The 23,955-nt window shown below is 54.2% G+C and overlaps 1 protein-coding gene across 1 annotated transcript in view; it reads left to right on the top strand.

Moving 5' to 3' along the window:
* The first annotated feature begins 5,656 nt into the window (after positions 1–5,656).
* IQANK1 (IQ motif and ankyrin repeat containing 1) overlaps positions 5,657–23,955 on the top strand; it is a 159,151-nt gene continuing 140,852 nt past the window's right edge. The window contains exons 1-3 of the mRNA XM_089776076.1: positions 5,657–5,819; positions 6,592–6,692; positions 14,600–14,710. Of these exons, the coding sequence (XP_089632202.1) occupies positions 6,596–6,692; positions 14,600–14,710 (208 nt within the window). The 5' untranslated portion in view covers positions 5,657–5,819; positions 6,592–6,595. The remainder of the gene's footprint in view (positions 5,820–6,591; positions 6,693–14,599; positions 14,711–23,955) is intronic.

The raw sequence follows: 23,955 nt of genomic DNA on the forward strand, positions 1-23,955 counted from the left end.
GCGGGGGGGTACCTGTGCGGGAGGGTGCAGGGGGAAAGGTACCACAATGGCCCAGCAGGCTGAAGGAAATGGCGGGGGGGTACCTGTGCGGGAGGGGGGAGGGAGACAGGTACCACAATGGCCCAGCAGGCTGAAGGAAATGGCAGGGGGGTACCTGTGCGGGAGGGGGGAGGGGCACAGGTACCACAGTGGCCCAGCAGGCTGAAGGAAATGGCGGGGGGGTACCTGTGCGGGAGGGAGGAGGGGGACAGGTACCACAGTGGCCCAGCAGGCTGAAGGAAATGGCGGGGGGGGTACCTGTGCGGGAGGGGGAAGGGGGACAGGTACCACAGTGGCCCAGCAGGAAGAAGGAAATGGCGGGGGGGTACCTGTGCGGGAGTGGGGAGGGGCACAGGTACCACAGTGGCCCAGCAGGACGAAGGAAATGGCGGGGGGGTACCTGTGCGGGAGGGGGGAGGGGGACAGGTACCACAGTGGCCCAGCAGGCTGAAGGAAATGGCGGGGGGGTACCTGTGCGGGAGGGTGGAGGGGGACAGGTACCACAGTGGCCCAGCAGGCTGAAGGAAATGTCGGGGGGGTACCTGTGCGGGAGGGGGGAGGGGGACAGGTAGCACAGTGGCCCAGCAGGACGAAGGAAATGGCGGGGGGGTACCTGTGCGGGAGGGGGGAGGGGGACAGGTACCATAGTGGCCCAGCAGGCTGAAGGAAATGGCGGGGGGGTACCTGTGCGGGAGGGTGGAGGGGGACAGGTACCACAGTGTCCCAGCAGGCTGAAGGAAATGGCGGGGGGTACCTGTGCGGGAGGGGGGAGGGGCACAGGTACCACAGTGGCCCAGCAGGAAGAAGGAAATGGCGGGGGGGTACCTGTGCGGGAGCGGGGAGGGGGACAGGTACCACAGTGGCCCAGCAGGACGAAGGAAATTGCGGGGGGTACCTGTGCGGGAGGGGGGAGGGGCACAGGTACCACAGTGGCCCAGCAGGAAGAAGGAAATGGCGGGGGGGTACCTGTGCGGGAGGGTGCAGGGGGAAAGGTACCACAATGGCCCAGCAGGCTGAAGGAAATGGCGGGGGGGTACCTGTGCGGGAGGGGAGAGGGAGACAGGTACCACAATGGCCCAGCAGGCTGAAGGAAATGGCAGGGGGGTACCTGTGCGGGAGGGGGAGAGGCACAGGTACCACAGTGGCCCAGCAGGCTGAAGGAAATGGCGGGGGGGTACCTGTGCGGGAGGGAGGAGGGGGACAGGTACCACAGTGGCCCAGCAGGAAGAAGGAAATGGCGGGGGGTACCTGTGCGGGAGGGGGGAGGGAGACAGGTACCACAGTGGCCCAGCAGGAAGAAGGAAATGGCGGGGGGTACCTGTGCGGGAGGGGGGAGGGGGACAGGTACCACAGTGGCCCAGCAGGCTGAAGGAAATGGCGGGGGGGTCCCTGTGCGGGAGGGGGGAGGGGCACAGGTACCACAGTGGCCCAGCAGGCTGAAGGAAATGGCGGGGGGGTCCCTGTGCGGGAGGGGGGAGGGGCACAGGTACCACAGTGGCCCAGCAGGCTGAAGGAAATGGCGGGGGGGTACCTGTGCGGGAGGGGGGAGGGGGACAGGTACCACAGTGGCCCAGCAGGAAGAAGGAAATGGAGGGGGGGTACGTGTGCGGGAGGGGGGAGGGGGACAGGTACCACAGTGGCCCAGCAGGAAGAAGGAAATGGCGGGGGGGTAACTATGCGGGAGGAGGGAGGGGGACAGGTACCACAGTGGCCCAGCAGGAAGAAGGAAATGGCGGGGGGTACCTGTGCGGGGGGGGGGGAGCAGCACAGGTACCACAGTGGCCCAGCAGGAAGAAGGAAATGGCGGGGGGGGTACCTGTGCGGGAGGGGGGAGGGGGAAGGGTATCGCAGTGGCCCAGCAGGAAGAAGGAAATGGCGGGGGGGGTACCTGTGCGGGAGCGGAGAGGGGGACAGGTACCACAGTGGCCCAGCAGGACGAAGGAAATGGCGGGGGGGTACCTGTGCGGGAGGGGGGAGGGGGACAGGTACCACAGTGGCCCAGCAGGCTGAAGGAAATGGCGGGGGGGTACCTGTGCGGGAGGGGGGAGGGGCACAGGTACCACAGTGGCCCAGCAGGAAGAAGGAAATGGCGGGGGGGTACCTGTGCGGGAGGGTGCAGGGGGAAAGGTACCACAATGGCCCAGCAGGCTGAAGGAAATGGCGGGGGGGTACCTGTGCGGGAGGGGGGAGGGAGACAGGTACCACAATGGCCCAGCAGGCTGAAGGAAATGGCAGGGGGGTACCTGTGCGGGAGGGGGGAGGGGCACAGGTACCACAGTGGCCCAGCAGGCTGAAGGAAATGGCGGGGGGGTACCTGTGCGGGAGGGAGGAGGGGGACAGGTACCACAGTGGCCCAGCAGGCTGAAGGAAATGGCGGGGGGGGTACCTGTGCGGGAGGGGGAAGGGGGACAGGTACCACAGTGGCCCAGCAGGAAGAAGGAAATGGCGGGGGGGTACCTGTGCGGGAGTGGGGAGGGGCACAGGTACCACAGTGGCCCAGCAGGACGAAGGAAATGGCGGGGGGGTACCTGTGCGGGAGGGGGGAGGGGGACAGGTACCACAGTGGCCCAGCAGGCTGAAGGAAATGGCGGGGGGGGTACCTGTGCGGGAGGGTGGAGGGGGACAGGTACCACAGTGGCCCAGCAGGACGAAGGAAATGGCGGGGGGGTACCTGTGCGGGAGGGGGGAGGGGGACAGGTAGCACAGTGGCCCAGCAGGACGAAGGAAATGGCGGGGGGGTACCTGTGCGGGAGGGGGGAGGGGGACAGGTACCATAGTGGCCCAGCAGGCTGAAGGAAATGGCGGGGGGGTACCTGTGCGGGAGGGTGGAGGGGGACAGGTACCACAGTGGCCCAGCAGGCTGAAGGAAATGGCGGGGGGTACCTGTGCGGGAGGGGGGAGGGGCACAGGTACCACAGTGGCCCAGCAGGAAGAAGGAAATGGCGGGGGGGTACCTGTGCGGGAGCGGGGAGGGGGACAGGTACCACAGTGGCCCAGCAGGACGAAGGAAATTGCGGGGGGTACCTGTGCGGGAGGGGGGAGGGGCACAGGTACCACAGTGGCCCAGCAGGAAGAAGGAAATGGCGGGGGGGTACCTGTGCGGGAGGGTGCAGGGGGAAAGGTACCACAATGGCCCAGCAGGCTGAAGGAAATGGCGGGGGGGTACCTGTGCGGGAGGGGAGAGGGAGACAGGTACCACAATGGCCAGGCAGGCTGAAGGAAATGGCAGGGGGGTACCTGTGCGGGAGGGGGGAGGGGCACAGGTACCACAGTGGCCCAGCAGGCTGAAGGAAATGGCGGGGGGGTACCTGTGCGGGAGGGAGGAGGGGGACAGGTACCACAGTGGCCCAGCAGGAAGAAGGAAATGGCGGGGGGGTACCTGTGCGGGAGGGGGGAGGGAGACAGGTACCACAGTGGCCCAGCAGGCTGAAGGAAATGGCGGGGGGGTACCTGTGCGGGAGGGGGGAGGGGCACAGGTACCACAGTGGCCCAGCAGGCTGAAGGAAATGGCGGGGGGGTACCTGTGCGGGAGGGGGGAGGGGGACAGGTACCACAGTGGCCCAGCAGGAAGAAGGAAATGGAGGGGGGTACCTGTGCGGGAGGGGGGAGGGGGACAGGTACCACAGTGGCCCAGCAGGAAGAAGGAAATGGCGGGGGGGTAACTATGCGGGAGGAGGGAGGGGGACAGGTACCACAGTGGCCCAGCAGGAAGAAGGAAATGGCGGGGGGGTACCTTTGCGGGAGGGGGGAGGGGTACAGGTACCACAATGGCCCAGCAGGACGAAGGAAATGGCGGGGAGTACCTGTGCGGGAGCGGGGAGGGGCACAGGTACCACAGTGGCCCAGCAGGACGAAGGAAATGGCGGGGGGGTACCTGTTCGGGAGGGGGAGGGGGACAGGTACCCCAGTGGCCCAGTAGGCTGAAGGAAATGGCGGGGGGTACCTGTGCGGGAGGGGGGAGGGGCACAGGTACCCCAGTGGCCCAGTAGGCTGAAGGAAATGGCGGGGGGTACCTGTGCGGGAGGGGGGAGGGGGACAGGTACCCCAGTGGCCCAGCAGGCTGAAGGAAATGGCGGGGGGATACCTGTGCGGGAGGGGGAGGGGCACAGGTACCACAGTGGCCCAGCAGGCTGAAGGAAATGGCGGGGGGGTACCTGTGCGGGAGGGGGAGTGGCACAGGTACCACAGTGGCCCAGCAGGCTGAAGGAAATGGCGGGGGGGTACCTGTGCGGGAGGGGGGAGGGGCACAGGTACCGCAGTGGCCCAGCAGGACGAAGGAAATGGCGGGGGGTACCTGTGCGGGAGGGGGGAGGGGCACAGGTACCGCAGTGGCCCAGCAGGCTGAAGGAAATGGCGGGGGGTACCTGTGCGGGAGGGGGAGGGGCACAGGTACCACAGTGGCCCAGCAGGACGAAGAAAATGGCGGGGGGTACCTGTGCGGGAGGGGGAGGGGCACAGGTACCGCAGTGGCCCAGCAGGCTGAAGGAAATGGCGGGGGGTACCTGTGCGGGAGGGGGGAGGGGCACAGGTACCGCAGTGGCCCAGCAGGCTGAAGGAAATGGCGGGGGGTACCTGTGCGGAAGGGGGAGGGGCACAGGTACCACAATGGCCCAGCAGGCTGAAGGAAATGGCGGGGGGTACCTGTGCGGGAGGGGGGAGGGGCACAGGTACCACAGTGGCCCAGCAGGAAGAAGGAAATGGCGGGGGGTACCTGTGCGGGAGGGGGGAGGGGGACAGGTACCGCAGTGGCCCAGCAGGCTGAAGGAAATGGCGGGGGGGTACCTGTGCGGGAGGGGGAGGGGCACAGGTACCACAGTGGCCCAGTAGGCTGAAGGAAATGGCGGGGGGTACCTGTGCGGGAGGGGGAGGGGCACAGGTACCACAGTGGCCCAGTAGGCTGAAGGAAATGGCGGGGGGTACCTGTGCGGGAGGGGGAGGGGCACAGGTACCACAGTGGCCCAGCAGGCTGAAGGAAATGGCGGGGGGGTACCTGTGCGGGAGGGGGGAGGGGCACAGGTACGCGCGCCGGCCCGGCAGGCCGTAGGAAATGGCGGGGGGGTACCTGTGCGGGAGGGGGGAGGGGGACAGGTACGCGCGCCGGCCCGGCAGGCCGTAGGAAATGGCGGGGGGGTACCTGTGCGGGAGCGGGGAGGGGGACAGGTACCACAGTGGCCCAGCAGGAAGAAGGAAATGGCGGGGGGGTACCTGTGCGGGAGGGGGGAGGGGCACAGGTACCACAGTGGCCCAGCAGGAAGAAGGAAATGGCGGGGGGGTACCTGTGCGGGAGGGGGACAGGTACGCGCGCCGGCCCGGCAGGCCGTAGGAAATGGCGGGGGGGTACCTGTGCGGGAGGGGGACAGGTACGCGCGCCGGCCCGGCAGGCCGTAGGAAATGGCGGCGGCTACCTGGGAGCGCTTGGTACGTGTGTGGGGGGTGAGGGGCGGGTGCTGGAGCAGGTCCCGACGTAGTGGTCACTCTCGCCCTTTCACTTCCGCATGGGAACCGCGCACTTCCGGCGTGGCCGTTGCCCGGTGACGGTTGGGGCGGCCGTTGGCCAGCAGCGGACACAGTGAGTGGGGCGGGCTCGCTGGCCCCGCCCGGAGGCGCGTGGCAGAGGCGCTACGGGCCTGTCGCGCTTTGCTGCCCGAGAAAGCGCCGTTTGGGGCTGTCGAGGCGGCGCTCTTCCCGCAGCGCCTTGTCCTTGCCCAGCGCGCCCCGACACTCGCGCAGGCTCCTCACTGCGCCTTTGGGGGCTTTTCATCCCAGCAGCTCGTCGGCTTGTAAGACGCTTCCACGTGCAAACGGGGGTGGGGAGGGACACGAACCTCGATATCCCACAACGCAACCCCGCCCCCGCCCCCGTCCTGTCCATGCCACGAGCTTCAGAGAGTTAGTCTGCAACAGGAAAAACGTGAAAAACAACCAATCTTCTAGTAGCACCTTGAAGACTAACAAACGTGTAGATGATATCATGAGCACAACCCACTTCTTCAGATGATAGGAGTTTTAGAAGTCCAGAGCCAAGAGTAAATAAAGGAACTGGAAGGGGGAAGGAAAAAACGAGAAAAAAGGAGGGGAGGAAAAAAAAAGAAACTGAGTATGTTTCAAATGCAACCACTTCCCCAGTTACGAAGGAGTTACGGACCAAGTGTTTGTAACTCGGATCCCATAGAGTTACATGGTGACTGCTCTGTTCGTAAGCATGGATCACCGTTCGTAACTCAGATCCGCATTTACGACCGCTTTGGTCGTAAGGGTAGATGTTCTTAAGTGGAGGTTGTCGTAACTTGGGGAGCGGCTGTAGTTACAAGAGGTTAATGGAGGCTCCTCATACACTCATGTTTGCAGCAGTAAAATTTTTTTGCATCTGACAAAGTGGGTCTTTGCCCACGAAAGCTTATGCTCCTACACTTCAGTTAGTCTATAAGGTGCCACAGGACTCCTCGTCGCTTTTTTAAAAAAATTTTCTTACTGTCTGTTGGCTCATGCAAAGCTGAGCTTATTAGTGCTTTAAAGTTAATAAGAAACCTGCTTCCCTCTATTCTTTTCCAGGGAAATGAGTGCCAAGAAAGCAGCAGGAAAAGCTGCTGGTCAGAAAGGTTTCAAACCAGCTTCACTGGTGAAAAAATCAGGACCAGCATCTAGAAAATCAGGTAGAGTGGACGATGGCAAAATATCTGAACCACAATGAAAAGGAAAAACTATATAGCACTTTAAAGACTAACAAGATGGTTTAATAGGTGATGAGCTTTCGTGGGCCAGACCCACTTTCTCAGATCATATTATGGAAGAGAATTGGCATGACCATATGTATACCAAAGAAATACAATGAAAAAAGTGAACACATTATTAAATTGACAAATCAGATTTAGTACAGAAGGTGGGGTGAGGAAGTGCGAGGGCGGGAATAGCTATTCATGAGTCAATGAATGGCTAATCAGGGGTGATAAGTGAGAAAGCTATATTTGTAATCCTTAAGGTAATTAGCATCTTTGTTAAGGCCCATTCGTAAAGTGTCACATTTAAACATGAAAGAAAGTTCTCAAGTTTCCCTCTGTAATCTGGTGTTAAAGTCTCTTTGAAGTAAGATGCATGTAGTAAGGTCTCTAAGACTACGTCCAGATAGGTTGAAATGAAAAGCAACTGGTTTTTCCTTGTGAAGATGCCTGTTGTCTGATTTGTGGGCATTAATTCTTTGGCGAAGTGTCTGAGAAGTCTGTCCAATATACATAGCAGAAGGACACTGTTGACACATGACGGCATAAATTATATGAACAGGAATATGTGTTCTTGATCATACAACTGATATGGTTAAGTCCAGTGATGGTGTCACCAGAGTAAATATGTGGACAAAGTTGGCAACAGGGTTGGTATTAACGTGGTATGTCCTGTGGTTGTTGGTAAGAATCTTCCTGAGATTAGGTGGTTGTCTATAGGAGACTATGGGTCTGTCTCCCAGAGCCTCTCGGAGTGTAGTATCTTGTTCCAGTATAGGTTGTAGGTTATTGATAATGTGTTGGAGGGGTTTAAGTTGGGAGCTATAGGTGATGACAAGTGGTGTTCTATTGTTGGTTTTCTTGGGCCTATCTTGAAGTAGATGGTTTCTGGGTATTCGTCTGGCTCTTTCAATTTGTTTTTTTATTTCCCCCTGTGGGTAATTGAGATTTACAAATGCTTGGTAGAGATCTTGAAGTTTCTGGTCTCTGTCAGTGGGATTAGAGCAGATGCGGTTGTACCTAAGGGCTTGACTATAGACGAAGGATCATATGGTGTGTCCTGGATGGAAGCTGGAGGCCTGTAGGTAAGTGTCGCAGTCAGTGGGTTTTCTGTAGAGAGTGGTATTTTATTTTCCATTAGTGATTTGTACTGTCGTGTCCAGGAAATGGATCTCTCGTGTTGAATAGTTCAGGCTGAGATTGATGGTGGGATATAGGTTGTTAAAGTCTCTGTGGAATGCGTCCAGTGTTTCTTGGTCATGGGTCCAGATCATAAAGATGTTATCGATGTAGCGTAAGTAAAGGAGGGGTAAAAGGGGACAGGATCTGAGGAAACGTTGTTCTAAGTCATCCATAAAGATAAAATAAAATTAATGGAGATTGCCTATCTCCTAGAACTCGAAGGGACCTTGAAAGGTCATTGAGTCCAGTCCCCTGCCTTCACAGCAGGACCAAGTACCATCCCTGACAATTTTTGCCCCAAATCCCTAAATGGCCTCCTCAAGGATTGAACTCACAACCCTGGGTTTAGCAGGCCAATGCTCAAACCACTGAGTATGTTAGCATACTGTGGGGCCATGCGGGTACCCATGGCTGTGCTGCTGATCTGGAGATATATGTTGTCCCCAAATTGGAAATAATTATGTGTGAGAACAAAGTTACATAGATCTGCTACGTACTGATGGGGGAATCCTGATTCTGTGACTGTTGTTTTTCAGTCTGCATCATCATCAGTTTGTGATTTTTCAGGGACAGGGAGTGTGATTTCTTTGTGTTTAGATACAGTGATACACCATGCAGCAGATATGGCTAACAATGATAATGACCTATTGTGGTCTCAGAGCAGGCAAAACCCATTTCTTCAGATGTGCGATATGCTGGAAGACCACAGAAATTGCTTGTACAGGAATTCTAAGTTGGTGACCATTCTGCTATAGCTGATGTATTATGTGGAATCACCTGTATCAGTGCTGTGTTACCCAACTGAGATGGCAAAGACTTATTGGACAACAAAATCCTCAGGAATTATTGCCACAGATGCTACTGGGGAGGAAAGAGCATAAGAGAGTAGAACAGGGCTACTCAGTATGTGGGCTTTGGGCTGCATGTGGCCCGTGGCCCATTTATTTGCGGCCTGCGGTCTGGTTGGGTTTATGCGGTGCTCAACTCGTGGCCCGTGGGTGGGATCCTTTGAACATGACCTCTACTGGGAACACACTCCACAACGGCGAGGCATCTTCCAAGCGGGGTGAGCATGGAAAGGTGCAAGCAGATGGGCTGTCTGGAACAGGCAGGTACAGAGTGTCAGCGTTTCTAGCCCCCAAGGAGGAGGTGCTGGGAGTGCTGGGGCATGTGGGAAGTGCTACTTAGCCTTGTGCACAGAGCCTGAGAGATGCTGACTGGCTCACACTGGCCATGTTTGGGTCCGGTGCCGCGGTCTAAGGCTTAATCTTTGTATTCATGCCCATCAGTGTGAAAGAAGCTATTTGCTTTTATTTGCATATATATTTGCATGTACTGTATATGCAACTACACTTAAGTTGCAACCCTCACCATGTGCTGTGAGTATCATTGTGGCCCCCAGAGCTTCTGAAGTTGAGTAGTCCTGGTGTAGAAACTAAAGAAGATATCTGGCAATTTGCAAACAGCACAGAGGAACAGGAGGCATTCATCTCTTCTGTAAGTATTGAATTGCAATACACAGTGAGGCAACAATGTCCAGTGCTAGCAATGCTCCTACTAATGCAGTCCAATATGCTGTTAGCCTTGTTGGCAAGAAGGGCAAATTGTTGACTCATATCCAGCTTCTTGTCTGCTGTAATTAACTTGGTCTTTTTTCTGTAGACCTGCTGCTTAGCTAGACAGTCCCTAGCCTTTAACAGTGCATGGGATTCCTCCAGCCTAAGTGCACTTGTCCTTGTTGAAGTGCATCAGATTTCTTCTGGCATAACCCTCCAATTTGTCCAGGTCACTATGGACCCTATCGCTGTCCTCCAGCATATCTATCTAAAAGCTGTTTAAGGAGAAGGGAGAAAAAATATTCTCCCTAACCTCTGAGGATAGGGTGAGTAGCAATGGGCTTAATTTGCAGCACAGGAAGTTTAGGTTGGACATTAGAAAAAAAATCCTAATTGTTAGTAATATGCTTAGGGAGGTAGAAGGGATGTCAATGTATAGATGACTACACAATTAACCAGTAAGCTTGGGCTTATCAGTTAATCTTGTTGACTACACACACTCCCCCCCTTGCTGCCTCTGTATCAGAGGCAGAAAGGGGGGATGGGACTGAGAGTCAGTGCCAGTGATCACCAGAGCCGCCTGCCCCCGCCCTCACCTCTGTGCTGCTGCCTCTCTTAGAGAGGCAACAACAAGGAGGGTGAGGGGGACAGGCAGGAGTCGATATGTGTGAGGAGCCGCCTTTCAAGCAGGTTCCCCATGTGTGCTGGCTCCACGGACCTGCCTGCCCTCCTGCCGCTGCCTCCTCCCCCCCAGCACCAGCTCTGTGGTTCTCCCTGTCCCCTCACACACACACTGTGTGCAGGGACGGGGGGCAGAGGAGGCTGCTGCAAAGCAGCCACTGTCCATGGTGAGCCTGGGCCTGGATGTCAAACTGGTTTTTAAACTGGCTGCTCTCCCAGAGTGGCTCCCACCTGCCCCCCTGCACTTCTGCCTCTGATAGGCAGCAGTGCAATGTAGCAGTGGGCCCCCAGGAGTGTGGCTGGGAATGCACTGGTAGCTGGCCCTGCCTCTGGGGACTATCAAATAGTCCTGTAACTGTTACAGTTTCATGTGGTTACACAACTATTCAGTTACAAGCTATCTAACATCCCTAGGAGATTATGGAATGGCCACCCACTGGAGATATCTAAAAGCAGCAAGACAAACATTTGTCACAGATGTCGTAGATCAATGGGTCTCAAAGTGTGGTCTGTGGACCACTGATGGTCCATGATCATCTTACAGGTGGACTGCAGGCTCGGGGCTCACCCCTACACTTCATTGTGGAACCTGTGCTGTCACTCCAGCCCAGTCCCCCCTATAAGGTTGGAACATCAGGGACAGCTTCCCTCTGGGACGGAGGGGGGTTGAGCCGTGTGGGCTACATCCAGCTTGTGGGGGAGAAAAGTGGCCTTGTATGCTTCTGTTCCTCTTCTCTCTAAGTGGGGGAATAGCAGTGCAGGAAACCACCTGGAGGCTTTCCCCGCTGCTCCCATTGGCCATAAGCACAGCTAATGAGAGCAGTGGGGGGTGCTGTATGGGAGTGGCAGGAGTCGCAGAGCCAGATAAGTGTACCCCCCCATACCGCTCGTGCCCAAACTCTGCACCCTCCCTGCCACCCAGAGACCCCATCCCTGCTCCTGCACCCGTCCTCCTGGCCTGAGTGTTGACTCTGCCTGCACACACTGCCCATGCAGTATCAGTGGGCAGCAGTTCCTGGCCATAGGGAGCGGTGGAGCCATCATGTGGGGTGGGGTTGGGGCAGCACATAGAGCCCCTGTGACTGTTCCTCTGCCTAAGAGTAGCAGGGACATGTTGCTGCTTCCAGGGAGCCACACAGAGCCAGGTAGAGACTGCCCACCTATACCAACCAGACTATAAACTGGAGTTTCTATGGAGATCAGGAGTGCTGATTGATAGAGCTTTCCAGTTGTACAGGGCCAGATAATGTAGCTTTTACTGTAATGTGGTCTTGTATAACGAACACTGCCATTCTTTGTTTTTCTTTTTGTCATTTTTTCTCAAAATGGCATGAAGAAAGTAAGAATGACCATAGAGAGCTAGATCAATGGTGTGTGTAACCCAGTTTCCTGTTTTCTAACAGTGGCTGGTGCCAGATGTCTCAGAAGGAACAAACAGAACGGCAATTATCAAGTGATCTATCCTCTGTCATCCAGTCCCAGCTGCTGGCAATCAGAGGTTTAGGGTTACCCTGAACACGAGTTTGTGTCCCTAACCTTGACTAATATCGATTGATGGATCTGTCTTCAATGAGTTTATTTCATTCTTCTTTGTACCCTGTTTTACTTTTGGCCTTCATAATATCCCCTGGCAACAAGTGCCACAAGTTGACCGTGTGCTGTGTGAAGCAGTGCTTCCTTATGTTTGCTTTAAATCTGCTGCCTGTTAATTTTATTGAGTGACCCCTGGTTTGTGCATTGTGTGAAGGGGTAAATCACACTTTGTTATTCACTTTCTCCACATTATTCATGATTTTGTAGACCTCTGTAACAGGACTACTCAATTGTGGAAGCCCCAGGAGCCACAATGATACTCACAGCACGTGCCGAGGGCCACAACTTAAGTGTGGTTGCATGATTTTGTAGACCTCTGTAACAGGGCTACTCGATTGTGGAAGTCCCAGGAGCCACAATGATACTCACAGCACGTGCCAAGGGCCACAACTTAAGTGTGGTTGCATATACATGCAATATATATGCAAATAGCTTCTTTCACACTGATGGGCATGAATACAAAGCACTTCCTACAAAGCCCCAGCACTCCCGGCACCTCCTCCCTATGGGTTAGAAATGCCAATACCCTGTACTTGCCTGTTCCAGCCAGCCTATCCACTTGTGTCTTTCAGTGCTCACCCCGCCTGGGAGACGCCTCTCTGTTGTGGAGTGTGTTCCCAGTGGAGATCATATTCAAAGGATCCTACTCGCAGGCCACATGTTGAGCCCCACGTAAACCCAAACCACACCGTGGGCCACAAACAAATGGGCTGTGGGCTGCATGCAGCCCATGAGCTATGTGTTGAGTAGCCCTGCCTTATAATATCCCCTCATAGTTGTCTCCTTTGTAAGCTGAACAGTTTCAGTCTTTTTAATCTTTTCTGGTATAGAAGGCGTTCCATACCCCTCATCATTTTTGTTGCTTTTCTCTGTACATTTTGCAATTATTACGTATGTTTTCTGAGACGGGGTAACTGGAACTGCATGCATTATTCAAGGTGTAGGTATATCATTGATTTATATAATGACATTATTTTTTCTGTCTTTTTATTAGGGCTGTCAAGCAATTAAAAAAATAATTATGATTAATCATGCGATTGTGTGCTGCCCCTTTGAAATGCTGCAGAGGTGTTTCAAAGGGGCAGTGCTACAGAAGCCTGAGATCAGTTGGAGTCCTCAGCTGACCACAGGCTCAGTGCAGCTGCCTCTTTGAAGTGCCACCCGGGCTGTTCTTTTCCTAGTGGTTCGTAACATTCTTTTCTTTTTTTTGACTGTCGCTGCATGTTTAATGTATGTTTTCAGACAACTATCCAAAATGATTCCTAGATTTCTCGTGGGTAGTAACAGCTAATTTTGACCTCATCATTTTGTATGCATCAGTGAGATTGTTTTCCAGTGTGTAGTATTTTGCATTTATCAACACTGAATTTTATTTGCCCATTTTTCTGGGATCCTTTTGTAGCTCTTCGCTGTCTGCCTAGAACTTAATTATCTTCAGTAATTTTGTATCATCTTCAGTCTTAGAAACCTCACTGTTTACTCCTCCTTCTAGATCACTGTTGAATCTGTTGAACAGTATGGGTGCCAGTACAAATCCTCACAGGTTATTCTGAAATACAGTAATTCCTCATTTAACATGGTAGATACATTTTGAAAATGATTGTGTTAGGTGAAAACATGTTATGCTGTGTCAATTTTCCCATTGAAAATAATGGAAAAGATGGGGGTTGCGTTTCAATTGCTGGGAAATGGGGAAACCCAGCCGCTGGCCTGCAAGCTGGGTCAGAGGAGAGGGAGCAAGGCGTCCGGCGAGAGGGGGTCTCCGGGGAATGGCGCGGCGAGCACTGAACCCTTCGCCGCTTTGAAGGGAGGCTGGAGAAGCCCCGTGCAGCCGCCGGCCTGCAAGCTAGGTCGGAGGAGAGGGAGCAAGGCGTCCAGCAAGAGGGGGTCTCTGGGGAATGGCATTGCAAGCAGTGAACCCTCTGCCGCTTTCAAGGGAGGCGGGGGAGGCCCCGAGCAGCTGCTGGCGACTGACTGGCTGGGGAAACCGTGTTATTTCAGGGACAGTTGTGTTGTTCAAAAAACGTTCCCCCCCAGAAAATCATGCTATTGCGAAAACATGTTAAGCGGGCACGTGTTAAGCAAGTTATTACTGTAACTGCTGTGTAGACTAGACCTAAACTGCAGGCTGAAATGGATGGTCAGTTATGGTTGTGTATCACCAAACATTGGTTACTGCACACTCTTCAAAGAGCTTTTCTCTGCCAGTCAGCATAATATCTGTCTTTCTTGGGTTCAGCTTCTGCCAGCTGCTCTTGTCCAAGCAGTGGGCCAGCTTAGAGACAGTGATATTGTTGTATGTGTTGAAGTTTGGTGGAAGTGTCTGTTACCTACATATTTTGAACACTTCCATCAATGTCATTTTACTAGTGCATTCCCCCAGTACTTGCCTGCAGATGTTCAGTAGGACCTAAAAGAGAATTGATAATTTTGGGACTTCACAAGTGACAGTGGAAATGCAGTTTCTCACTACTGGCCTTTGTTTAACTCCTACCAAAGGAGAATTCAATCTTTTTTTATCATATTTCCCTGGATTCCTACCATCTCCCTCAGGCAGAATAGCAGAATCTCTTGACTGACAATGTTGATTGCTGAAGAGAGGCCCAGGAATATGAGGCTGAAGGTCTGCCCTCCATTGACTTCAAGAGATCATTCATTTGCTTCATCAATACTGTGCTATGTCCTGTCCTGACTTTTGACTTTGGATTTCAGGGTGCATAGCACTTTTGGAATTTTTACAGATTTTGGGGTTTGTCTTTAGGCATCAGGTAGCTTCTGATAAATAAAACGACTAAAGTTTTTTCCCCTTTTTTTGTGTTCTCCCAACCTTAGGCCAGCAAATTGAGAAGAAAGGCACAGCTAAGCAAGAGAGCAGCTCCAACCTCCCAACGGAATCCAGCAATAAGCAGAATGAGCCAGCCTTGATAAAGAATCCACATGTAGGTAGGTGCAGTGTAGAGTTGTACTGGAAGTGCTTGATTATAAGGGGTACACAGGCCTTGCATATATGTAAAGGCATGGACTGAAGGTATCTTAGGTGGGAGAGGCTGTGCTTCAAGCAGCCTGGTGTGAGCTCATCCATGCTATGCTCCCGGTCTACCGGTAGTCCCCCACCTGCAGTTTCCTTCCATCACTCTGCCCTGGCCTAGGCTGGCTGAGGCTGAGTTGACTGCCTCCTGGCAGGAACTGAGGTGGGCTGCTGCTGGTACTGCAGTGCCTGCCTGGTGCTTGGGTCATGCTGCCTGGCACACTGGGACTAGGGGCTCTGCAGCTGCACTACCCTGATACCAGGACTAGGGCTTCATCACCCAGTGCTGGGGTCAGGGACTGAGGTGGGGGTGCTGGACTCTTGTGGGAAGGGGAGTAGAATTAGAGGGAAGAGGGAAAATGGGGAAAAGAAGGAGAGGGGTGGGGCCTCAGACTGAAGGGGAGCTAGCCTCCACTAATGGCTAGATCACTGGCTGCTCAGGTGTCCCGGGTTAAATGAAATGTGTGATTTGTAAACTCATTTAGTTAATGCAGTGTTAAACCCTGCGAGGGTCACTCAGTCCACTTTAATCTGGGTTTACGTTTATGCTGAAGAAATGTAGGCTCAACACAGTAATGAGCTCCCCCTAGGGCAGTGGTCTTTAACTTTTTTAAGCATGAGATCACTTTTTGAATTTAAGTGCCATCCAGGATCTACCTCAGACCCAAATACCCTTGTCCCACCTCCTTCATGCCCCTTCTATGAGGCCCTACCCTAGTCACTCTGTCTTCCCTTCCTCCCCCATCCTCCCTCCCTTTCACCAGGCAGGGGCAGAGGGTGTGGGCTCTGGTCTTGGGCTAAGGAATTTGGAGTGCGGGAAGGGCTCTGAGCTGAGCCTGTGGCAGGGATTTGAGGTGTAGGAGGGGGTTCAGGGTAAGGCTCTATAAGGGTATGTCTACACTACCCCCCTAGTTTGAACTAGGGGGGGTAATGTAGTCATACCGAGTTGCAAATGAAGCCCGGGATTTGAATTTCCCGGGCTTCATTTGCATAAAGCCGTCCGGCACCATTTTTAAATGCCAGCTAGTTCGGACCCCGTGCCGCGCGGCTACACGCGGCATGAACTAGCTAGTTCGGATTAGGCTTCCTAATCCGAACTAGTTAGTCCGTGCCACATGTAGCCACGCGGCACGTGGTCCGAACTAGCCGGCATTTAAAAATGGTGCCGGACGGCTTTATGCAAATGAAGCCCGGGAAATTCAAATCCCGGGCTTCATTTGCAACTCCGTATGACTACATTACCCCCCCTAGTTCGAACTAGGGGGGTAGTGTAGACATACGCTAAGGGAGTTTGGACCCAAGGGGCTCAGGGGTAGGGCAGGGGATTGGGTTGCAGGAGAGAGTTCATGACTGGGGCAGGGGTTTGGGATTCTGGCTCCAGCTGGACACTGCCTACCTCAGGTGGTTCCTGGGTGGTGGTGCAGTGGGGCTAAGGCAGGCTCACCCCTGCCCTGGCTCTGCACCACTCTCAAAAGCTGCCAGCAAACTTACTCCATCCCAAGCCTTATGCCCCACCTATCTGTTCTGTGGAAATAGAATACAAGGAAGGAGGGGACATCCTGACATCAGTGCCCCCTCATCTTCCTTCTCTGCCCTGCACAGCAAGCAGGAGGCTCGTGAGGGGCAGGCAGCTCCAAGGCAAAGAGCAGGAGATGCGCAGCAGTGGGGCAAGAGGCAGCTGAAGTGCTGTGCTTGATAGCCAACTGATCTACTGGTTGATGACCACTGCCCTAGGGTGACACCTGGAACTGGGGTACCAACAAGCCCCCCGACCCACCATCCTGAGCTCCCTTTTACACTGTACAGCTGTGACAAACTGTCAAACCCTTTCCAGGCTGCACTTACACCAGCAAACATATAGGTAAGGACACCCCCAGCTGCAGTTACATGCAAGCAGGCTCTTTAACCAGCCCCTGTGTGGGAGGGTCCAGCAAGGGCACTTCTCAGGACATAATCACATACCCCATCTGGAGTATAAACCCCAAATTATACTGTCTTGAATTGCACAAGGAACTACAAAGCATAAGTGTGACGTAGTGGGGGTACCTGGCTGGTTTCTATGCTGCTGGCTCTGGGGGATCCCCCACTGGCTGCCGTGGGTACCACGACCCAGCAAAACAGGATGAGTCACTATGCAAACCAGTGGCCAGACACCCCCCATGGAGAGGAACAAAGGAAGGTGGAATGCTGCCTTGGCTGGGGGGCAGGGCTGGAAGTTAGTGAGTTGGTTGCTGGCTGTCGGAGGGCATGGATGAGAGCCTAGGGGAAGGGGCTGGAGTTTAGGGGCCCAGTCTCCCCCATCTCAAGGGGGCCTGAGGCATCCTAGCCCAGTTCCTGTAACCAGATTACATCTGTGCTGCGCTGTGCTGGAGGAGCAATAAACCACCCTCAATTCCACTGGCTGGTGCAGTCTGTTTGTGCCATTTCGGGGTGCAGGAGACGGGGAACCCCCAACGCGCCGTCACACTGGTGTCAGGAGCGGGATGCACTGCACCCCGTGGATGGAGCTTCCAGCGGCAAGCGACAAGGCGCAGTAGAAGCAAGAGCCCTGGAGCCAGGCGTGCTGGAGACAGAGCGAAGCGGTTCCTGGGAATCGTGGGGCGCTGCAGCACTAGACTGGTGAGTCTGCACCGAGGGGCCCAGCGGGCAGATGGCCTACGCCCGACTCTTGAAGGCAGAGCTGGTGGGGCTGTGCAGAGAGAGGGGCTTGCCTGTGCAGAAAGCAACCAAGGCCCAGCTGATTGCTCAGCTAGAAGAGAACGACCAGCCACAGGGCCAGGATCTTGTCCCCAGGGGAAGCAGCCAGACCCCCCCTGAGAGTGTGTCAGGCTCAGAGAGGGGGAGGAGCGCTGGAACCCACAGGAGAGATGAGACAGCTTCCCCCAGGAGGCCTGCAAGCTGCAGCCCATCTAGGGCAGGGGCCAGCCAAGCAGAGCTGCGGCGGCTGGAGATCCAGCTGCGGATCAAGGAATTGGAAGTAGAGGACCGAGAGAGGGACCGCCAGGACCGAGAAAGGGAACGCCAAGATCGAGAGAGGCAGCGGCAGCATGAGCTGGCCATGGCAGAGCGGAGAACCGGCGGGGCACCGGCTGCGCCAAGTGCGGATGGGCCCCAGGGTCCCAGGACTGCCAGATGCTTGGAGAGGCCCGTGGTGGCCCAATTGAAGGACATGGGTGACATAGACGGGTTCCTCAGTGCCTTTGAGAGGGCCTGTGGACTGCAACGGGTTCCCCCAGCTGACTGGCTGCAGGAGCTCATCCCCGCACTGAGCCAGGAGGCGGCCGGAGTGCTCAGCCAGCTGGAGGACCTACAGCCCGGGGATTACAACCGAGTCAAGGAGGCCCTGCTGCACAAGTTCGGGCTGACCCCCGAGATGTACAGGAAGAAGTTCCGGGGGGTACAGAAAGGGCCACGGGAGACCTATGTGGATCTGGTCTCCCGCCTGGCGCAATACTGCCGCAAGTGGGTGTCTGGAGTCGGAGCCCAGACCGCAGAGGAGCTGCTCAAGCTGGTCATGATGGAGCAGTTCTATGCAGCGTGCCCACCCAAACTGAGGCTGTGGCTCAAGGACCGGAGACCAGAGAACCCCCAGGAGGCCGGGAGACTGGCGGATGAGTTCACGGAGAGCCGGTCCGGGTGTGAACGGGAGTCCCGGAGAGAAAGGGAACCGCGCAGAGACCGGATCTCGGCTGAGCGACGGAGGGAGTCAACTACGGGGCGAGACCAAGGAACAGGTCGTCTGCGCCCCAGAGAACCAGCCAGGGCCTGGACAGAGACAGCCCAAAGCCTAACTTGCCAGCGCTGTGGGCAAAAAGGCCACAAGAGGGCTCAGTGCACCAGGTCCCAGGACCGGGGACTTTCCAGGGTTAACTGGCTGGGGCGGGAGGAAGGGCAGGCTGCCCCAGAGGCAGGGGCTGGCAGGCAAACCTCAGCTCAGAGAGAGGGGAAGGATGCTCAGTGCACCTCCCCTGGGAGGTCTGATTCTCAGGAGGCGGATTTCTCCGTGTACCGGGTGGGGGCAGGACGGCCCCTGCGGAGCGAGTGCCTCATACCCCTGGAGGTGGATGGTAGGAAGGTGACGGGCTTCTGGGACACGGGGGCAGAGGTGACTCTGGCCCGATCCGACATAGTGGCCCCGGAGCGGATACTACCCCACGCGCAGCTGACCCTGAAGGGCATAGACGGGTCCCCGTTTAAGGTGCCTGTAGCCAGGGTGCATCTGAAATGGGGGGCCAAGGAGGGCCTCAAGGAAGTGGGGGTGCACCCGCACTTGCCCACCGAGGTGCTGATGGGGAACGACCTAGAGGAGTGGCCCCATGAATCCCAGCGGGCTCTAGTCACTACCCGGAGCCAGAGCCAGCGGGGGGCTGACAACGTGGGTCCAGGGAAGGACTCCTGGCAGCATCCTCAGGGTCCCATCCCAGTGGACACGGGGTCCAGCCAGGCTGGGACTCCGGACCTAGGCAGAGGTGGGGGACAGGTCCCGATCCCTGCCTCAGCAGCTGAATTCCAGGCTGAGGTGCAGGCGGACCCCTCCTTGCAGAGGCTGAGGGACCAGGCTGGCCTCCGTGCAGCTCAGCCCCGGGGGAGAGGTGGCCAGGAGAGATTCCTGCGGGAGCGTGGGCTCCTGTTCCGTGAGTGGCTCCCCCCCAGGAAGGCGAGGGCATGGAGGGTAGAGCGGCAGCTGGTCGTCCCCCGAAAGTATCGCCTCAAGCTGCTGTATTTGGCCCACGATTCCCCCGTTGGGGGCCACCGGGGGATCCGGAGCACCCGGCTGAGGCTGCTCCAGCACTTCTATTGGCCGGGAATCTTTACAGCCGTGCAGCGGTACTGCCGGTCCTGTGACTCCTGCCAGAGGGGCGGGAAGGCCCAAGACAGGAGGAAAGCGGCTTGGGGGTCTCTACCCCAGATAGACCCTCTGGGCTGGCTGAGAGAGTTATGGGAGGGGAAGACCTCCCTGGATGGAGCATCGGGGGTGGAAGCCGCCCTGGTTGTCCAGAGAAGGCTCGCTGGGATCATGGCCCCGGCCCGAGAAACCCCGGCCAGAGATCAAGGCCAGCAGAAGGGTGGGTGTGACCCCCGAGGACAGGCCTGCGCCAGTCGCCCTGGAGCGGGGCGGCGAGTGGACAGAGGGAAGCCAATTCATGTGGGGCCTCGCCACGGCCGGCCCGAGTCAAGGGGAGCACCCATGTCCCCGGGGCGGGTTCCCACGCAGAGGACCCGAACTTCCCCAGGTCACGAGCGGAGTGACCCTGCTCAGTTCGCTCTCGGAGGGGGGAGAACTGTGACGTAGTGGGGGTACCTGGCTGGTTTCTATGCTGCTGGCTCTGGGGGATCCCCCACTGGCTGCCGTGGGTACCACGACCCAGCAAAACAGGATGAGTCACTATGCAAACCAGTGGCCAGACACCCCCCATGGAGAGGAACAAAGGAAGGTGGAATGCTGCCTTGGCTGGGGGGCAGGGCTGGAAGTTAGTGAGTTGGTTGCTGGCTGTCGGAGGGCATGGATGAGAGCCTAGGGGAAGGGGCTGGAGTTTAGGGGCCCAGTCTCCCCCATCTCAAGGGGGCCTGAGGCATCCTAGCCCAGTTCCTGTAACCAGATTACATCTGTGCTGCGCTGTGCTGGAGGAGCAATAAACCACCCTCAATTCCACTGGCTGGTGCAGTCTGTTTGTGCCATTTCGGGGTGCAGGAGACGGGGAACCCCCAACGCGCCGTCACAATAAGCTCATAAAGTGAGCCCGAGGAAGTGAGGAAACAGATTAACAGAGCCAGACGTGTACCCAGAAGCTTCCTACTACAAGACAAGCCCAACAAAGAAACCACAGAACACCACTGGCCATCACCTACAGTCTTCAGCTAAAACCTCTCCAATGCATCATCAGTGATCTACAATCCATACTGGACAATGATCCCTCACTTTCACAGGCCTTGGAAGGCAGGCCAGTCCTCGCCCACAGACAACCCGCCAACCTGAAGCAAATTCTCACCTGCAACTATTCACCGCACCACAGTAACTATAACTCAGGAACCAATCCGTGCAACAAACCTCCGTGCCAACTCTGCCCACATATCTACACCAGCGACACCATCACAGGACCTTACCAGATCAGCCACACCATCATGGACGGGTTCATTCACCTGCACATCTATCAATGTAATATACGCCATCATGTGCCAGCAATGCCCTTCTGCTATATACATCGGCCAAACTGGACAGTCGCTACATAAAAGAATAAACGGACACAAATCAGATATCAGGAATGGTCATATACAAAAACCTGTAGGATAACACTTCAGTCTCCCTGGACACACGGTAGCAGATTTAAAGATAGCCATCCTGGAACAAAAAAACTTCAAGAACAGACTTCAAAGAGAAACTGCTGAGCTACAGTTCATCTGCAAATTTGACACCATGATTTTAGGATTAAACAAAGACTGTGAATGGCTAGCCAACTATGAAAGCAGTTTCTCCTCTCTTGGTGTTCACACCTCCACATCAGCTGCTGGAAGTGGGCCTCATCCTCCCTGACTGAATTGACCTCGGTATCTCTAGCCTTACTCTTGATTGGTACTCTTTTCTTATGCCTGTATATTTATACCTGTCTCTGGAATTTCCACTACATGCATCTGATGAAGTGGGTCTTTGCTCATGAAAGTTTATGTTCTAATAAATCTGTCAGTCTATAAGGTGCCACAGAACTCCTTGTGCCTGTCTCCCCTATTACCGGGGGGAAACTGCTGTGATCTCAAAAACAAAGGAAGAGAGAGGAAAAAACAACAACCCTCTCTTGGTTTAAAATTCCTATCTGCATTTCATTGGCTGAATGCCCGAAGCCCCCTCCCTCAGGTGTATCTCCAGACTTGCTTAACCCTTTCCTCATTCTCTAGATAAGTAAGACTCTCCTAAGCAGCTCTTATTTATGACACCTGGATTCAGCATTCCCTCCCAATTCAGTCTCTCAGGTGTTTACAAGATCCTCCTTGCTTGGGGTGTGATTGAAGAATCCAGTTTATGTTACTCCCTGCTCCCTGCCTTGTACAGCTTTTGTATATGGCAGGTGTTTCTTCCTAATAGCTTATTAACCTGAATGAGTCCTTCCCAGTCAGCCATCTAGACTGAGAGCATTTTGCCTAGTGTGTAAAATGGATACATAGTTAACATTCATATTATAATCATATTCAACAGACCAGTCAGCTTAACTTCTGTATCAGGAAAGATAAAGGAGAAATAAGAAATCCATTTGCAAACATCTAGAAGATAATAAGGTGATAATTAACAGTCAGCACATAAAAAAAACACCTTTTTTTAACAGCTTTTTTTTTAACAGGGTAAAAAACCTTGTGGATAAGGGGGAATCAATAGGTGTGTATATCTAGATTTAACAACAATTTTAATATAGTCTTGCATTACCTTACAATAAACAAAGTAGGGATATGGAACCAAAACTGATTGCATAACCATCCCAGAGAATTGTTATCAATTATTCATAATTATGTTGCAAGGGCATAATGAGTGGTTTCCTATAGAAATCTGTTCTGGCTCTGGTTTTGTTCAATATTTTTTATCAGTGATTTAGATAATTGTATAGAGAGTACACTTATAAAGTTTGTGAATGATACCAAGCTGGGAAGGGTTGCAAGTGCTTCGGAGGATAGGATTTAAATTCAAAATGATCTGGACAAACTAGAGAAATGGTCTGAGGTAAATAGGATGAAATTCAATAAGGACAAATGTTCCACGTAGGAGGGAACAATCAGTTTCACACATACAAAATGGGAAATGACTGCCTAGCAAGGAGTACTGCAAAAAGGGATGTAATAGTCACTAGCTAAATATGAGTTAGCAGTGTAACACCACTGCAAAAAAGTGCATGTGGTTTTGGGATGTATTTGCAGGAGTCTGGTAAACAAGATGTAAGAAGTAATTCTTCTGTAATACTCTGCATTGATTGAGTCTCAACTGCAGTATTGTGTCTAGTTCTGGGCATCACATTTCAAGAAAGTTATGGACAAATTGGAGAAAGTCCAGAAAGGAGCAGCAAACATAATTAAAAGTCTACAAAATATGACCTATGAATCAAGACCAAAAATTGGTTTTTTTTAGTTTGGAAAAAAGAATGGGAGAGGACATGATAAGTTTCCAAGTATCTAAAAGGTTCTTACAAGGAGGAGAGAGAAATTAATCTCCTTAACATCTGATGTTAGAACAGGAAGCAATGGGCTTAAATTGCAGCAAGGGAGCTTTAGGTTGGACATCGGACAAAACTTCCTACCTGTCAGTGTGGTTAAGCACTGGAATGAATTGCCTTGGGAGGTTGTGAAATCTTTATAATTGGAGATTTTTAAGAGCAAGTTAGATAAACACCTGTCAAGAATGGTCTAGATCAGGGGTCGGCAACCTATGGCACATGTGCCATAAGTGGCACATGAGCTGATTTTGAGTGGCACGCACAGCGGGAGCTCAGCTCCACTCCCCACCCACCCGTGCAGCAGGGAGTGCTGCAGTTGGAGCCTTGCAGTCTCCGTGTAGCTGCAGGCTGGAGAACCAGCTCTGGCTTCTTCTTCAAGAGATGTCCCCATGGGTGCTCCACTGTTGTTGTCGGGTCATCCCAGTGCCGCAGATCATAAGAACATAAGAACGGCCATACTGGGTCAGACCAAATGTCCATCTAGCCCAATATCCTGTCTGCTGACAGTGGCCAATACCAGATACCCCAGAGAAGCGCGACCAGGAACAGTTAACAGGAGAGTTTGGAGAGGGAGTTCTCCAGGTAAAAGAGGAGTAAAAACGGGACCCTTGTGGTAAGTGGCTGTCTGGAGTGTGTGTTTGTGTGGGGGGGAGTTATTTGCAGTGTGCTGAGCATGTGTTTGTCTGTTTGGTTTGTTTGTTTGAAGGAGCTTCTAAAAGGTTTGAAATCTAGAAGCCTCTGTTAATTGGCTGAGCCTCACTCAGGGGGAGGGGCTACCGGAGCTATATAAGCCTGTGACTCAGTGACCAGGGAGAGCGCGACCAGGAACAGCTAACAGGAGAGTTTGGAGAGGGAGTTTAGAGGGCACTAGTGACTTCTGACCTTCTTTAAAACATAACTCTTAGAATAATCTATATTCCAGAGGTTTAAAAAGAATCCCAGTTTATACTTAAACTTATTCATTAGAA

The sequence above is a fragment of the Pelodiscus sinensis genome, chromosome 2 (genome assembly GCF_052426305.1).
Source record: "Pelodiscus sinensis isolate ZL-2025 chromosome 2, ASM5242630v1, whole genome shotgun sequence".
Classification (NCBI taxonomy): Eukaryota; Metazoa; Chordata; order Testudines; family Trionychidae; genus Pelodiscus; species Pelodiscus sinensis.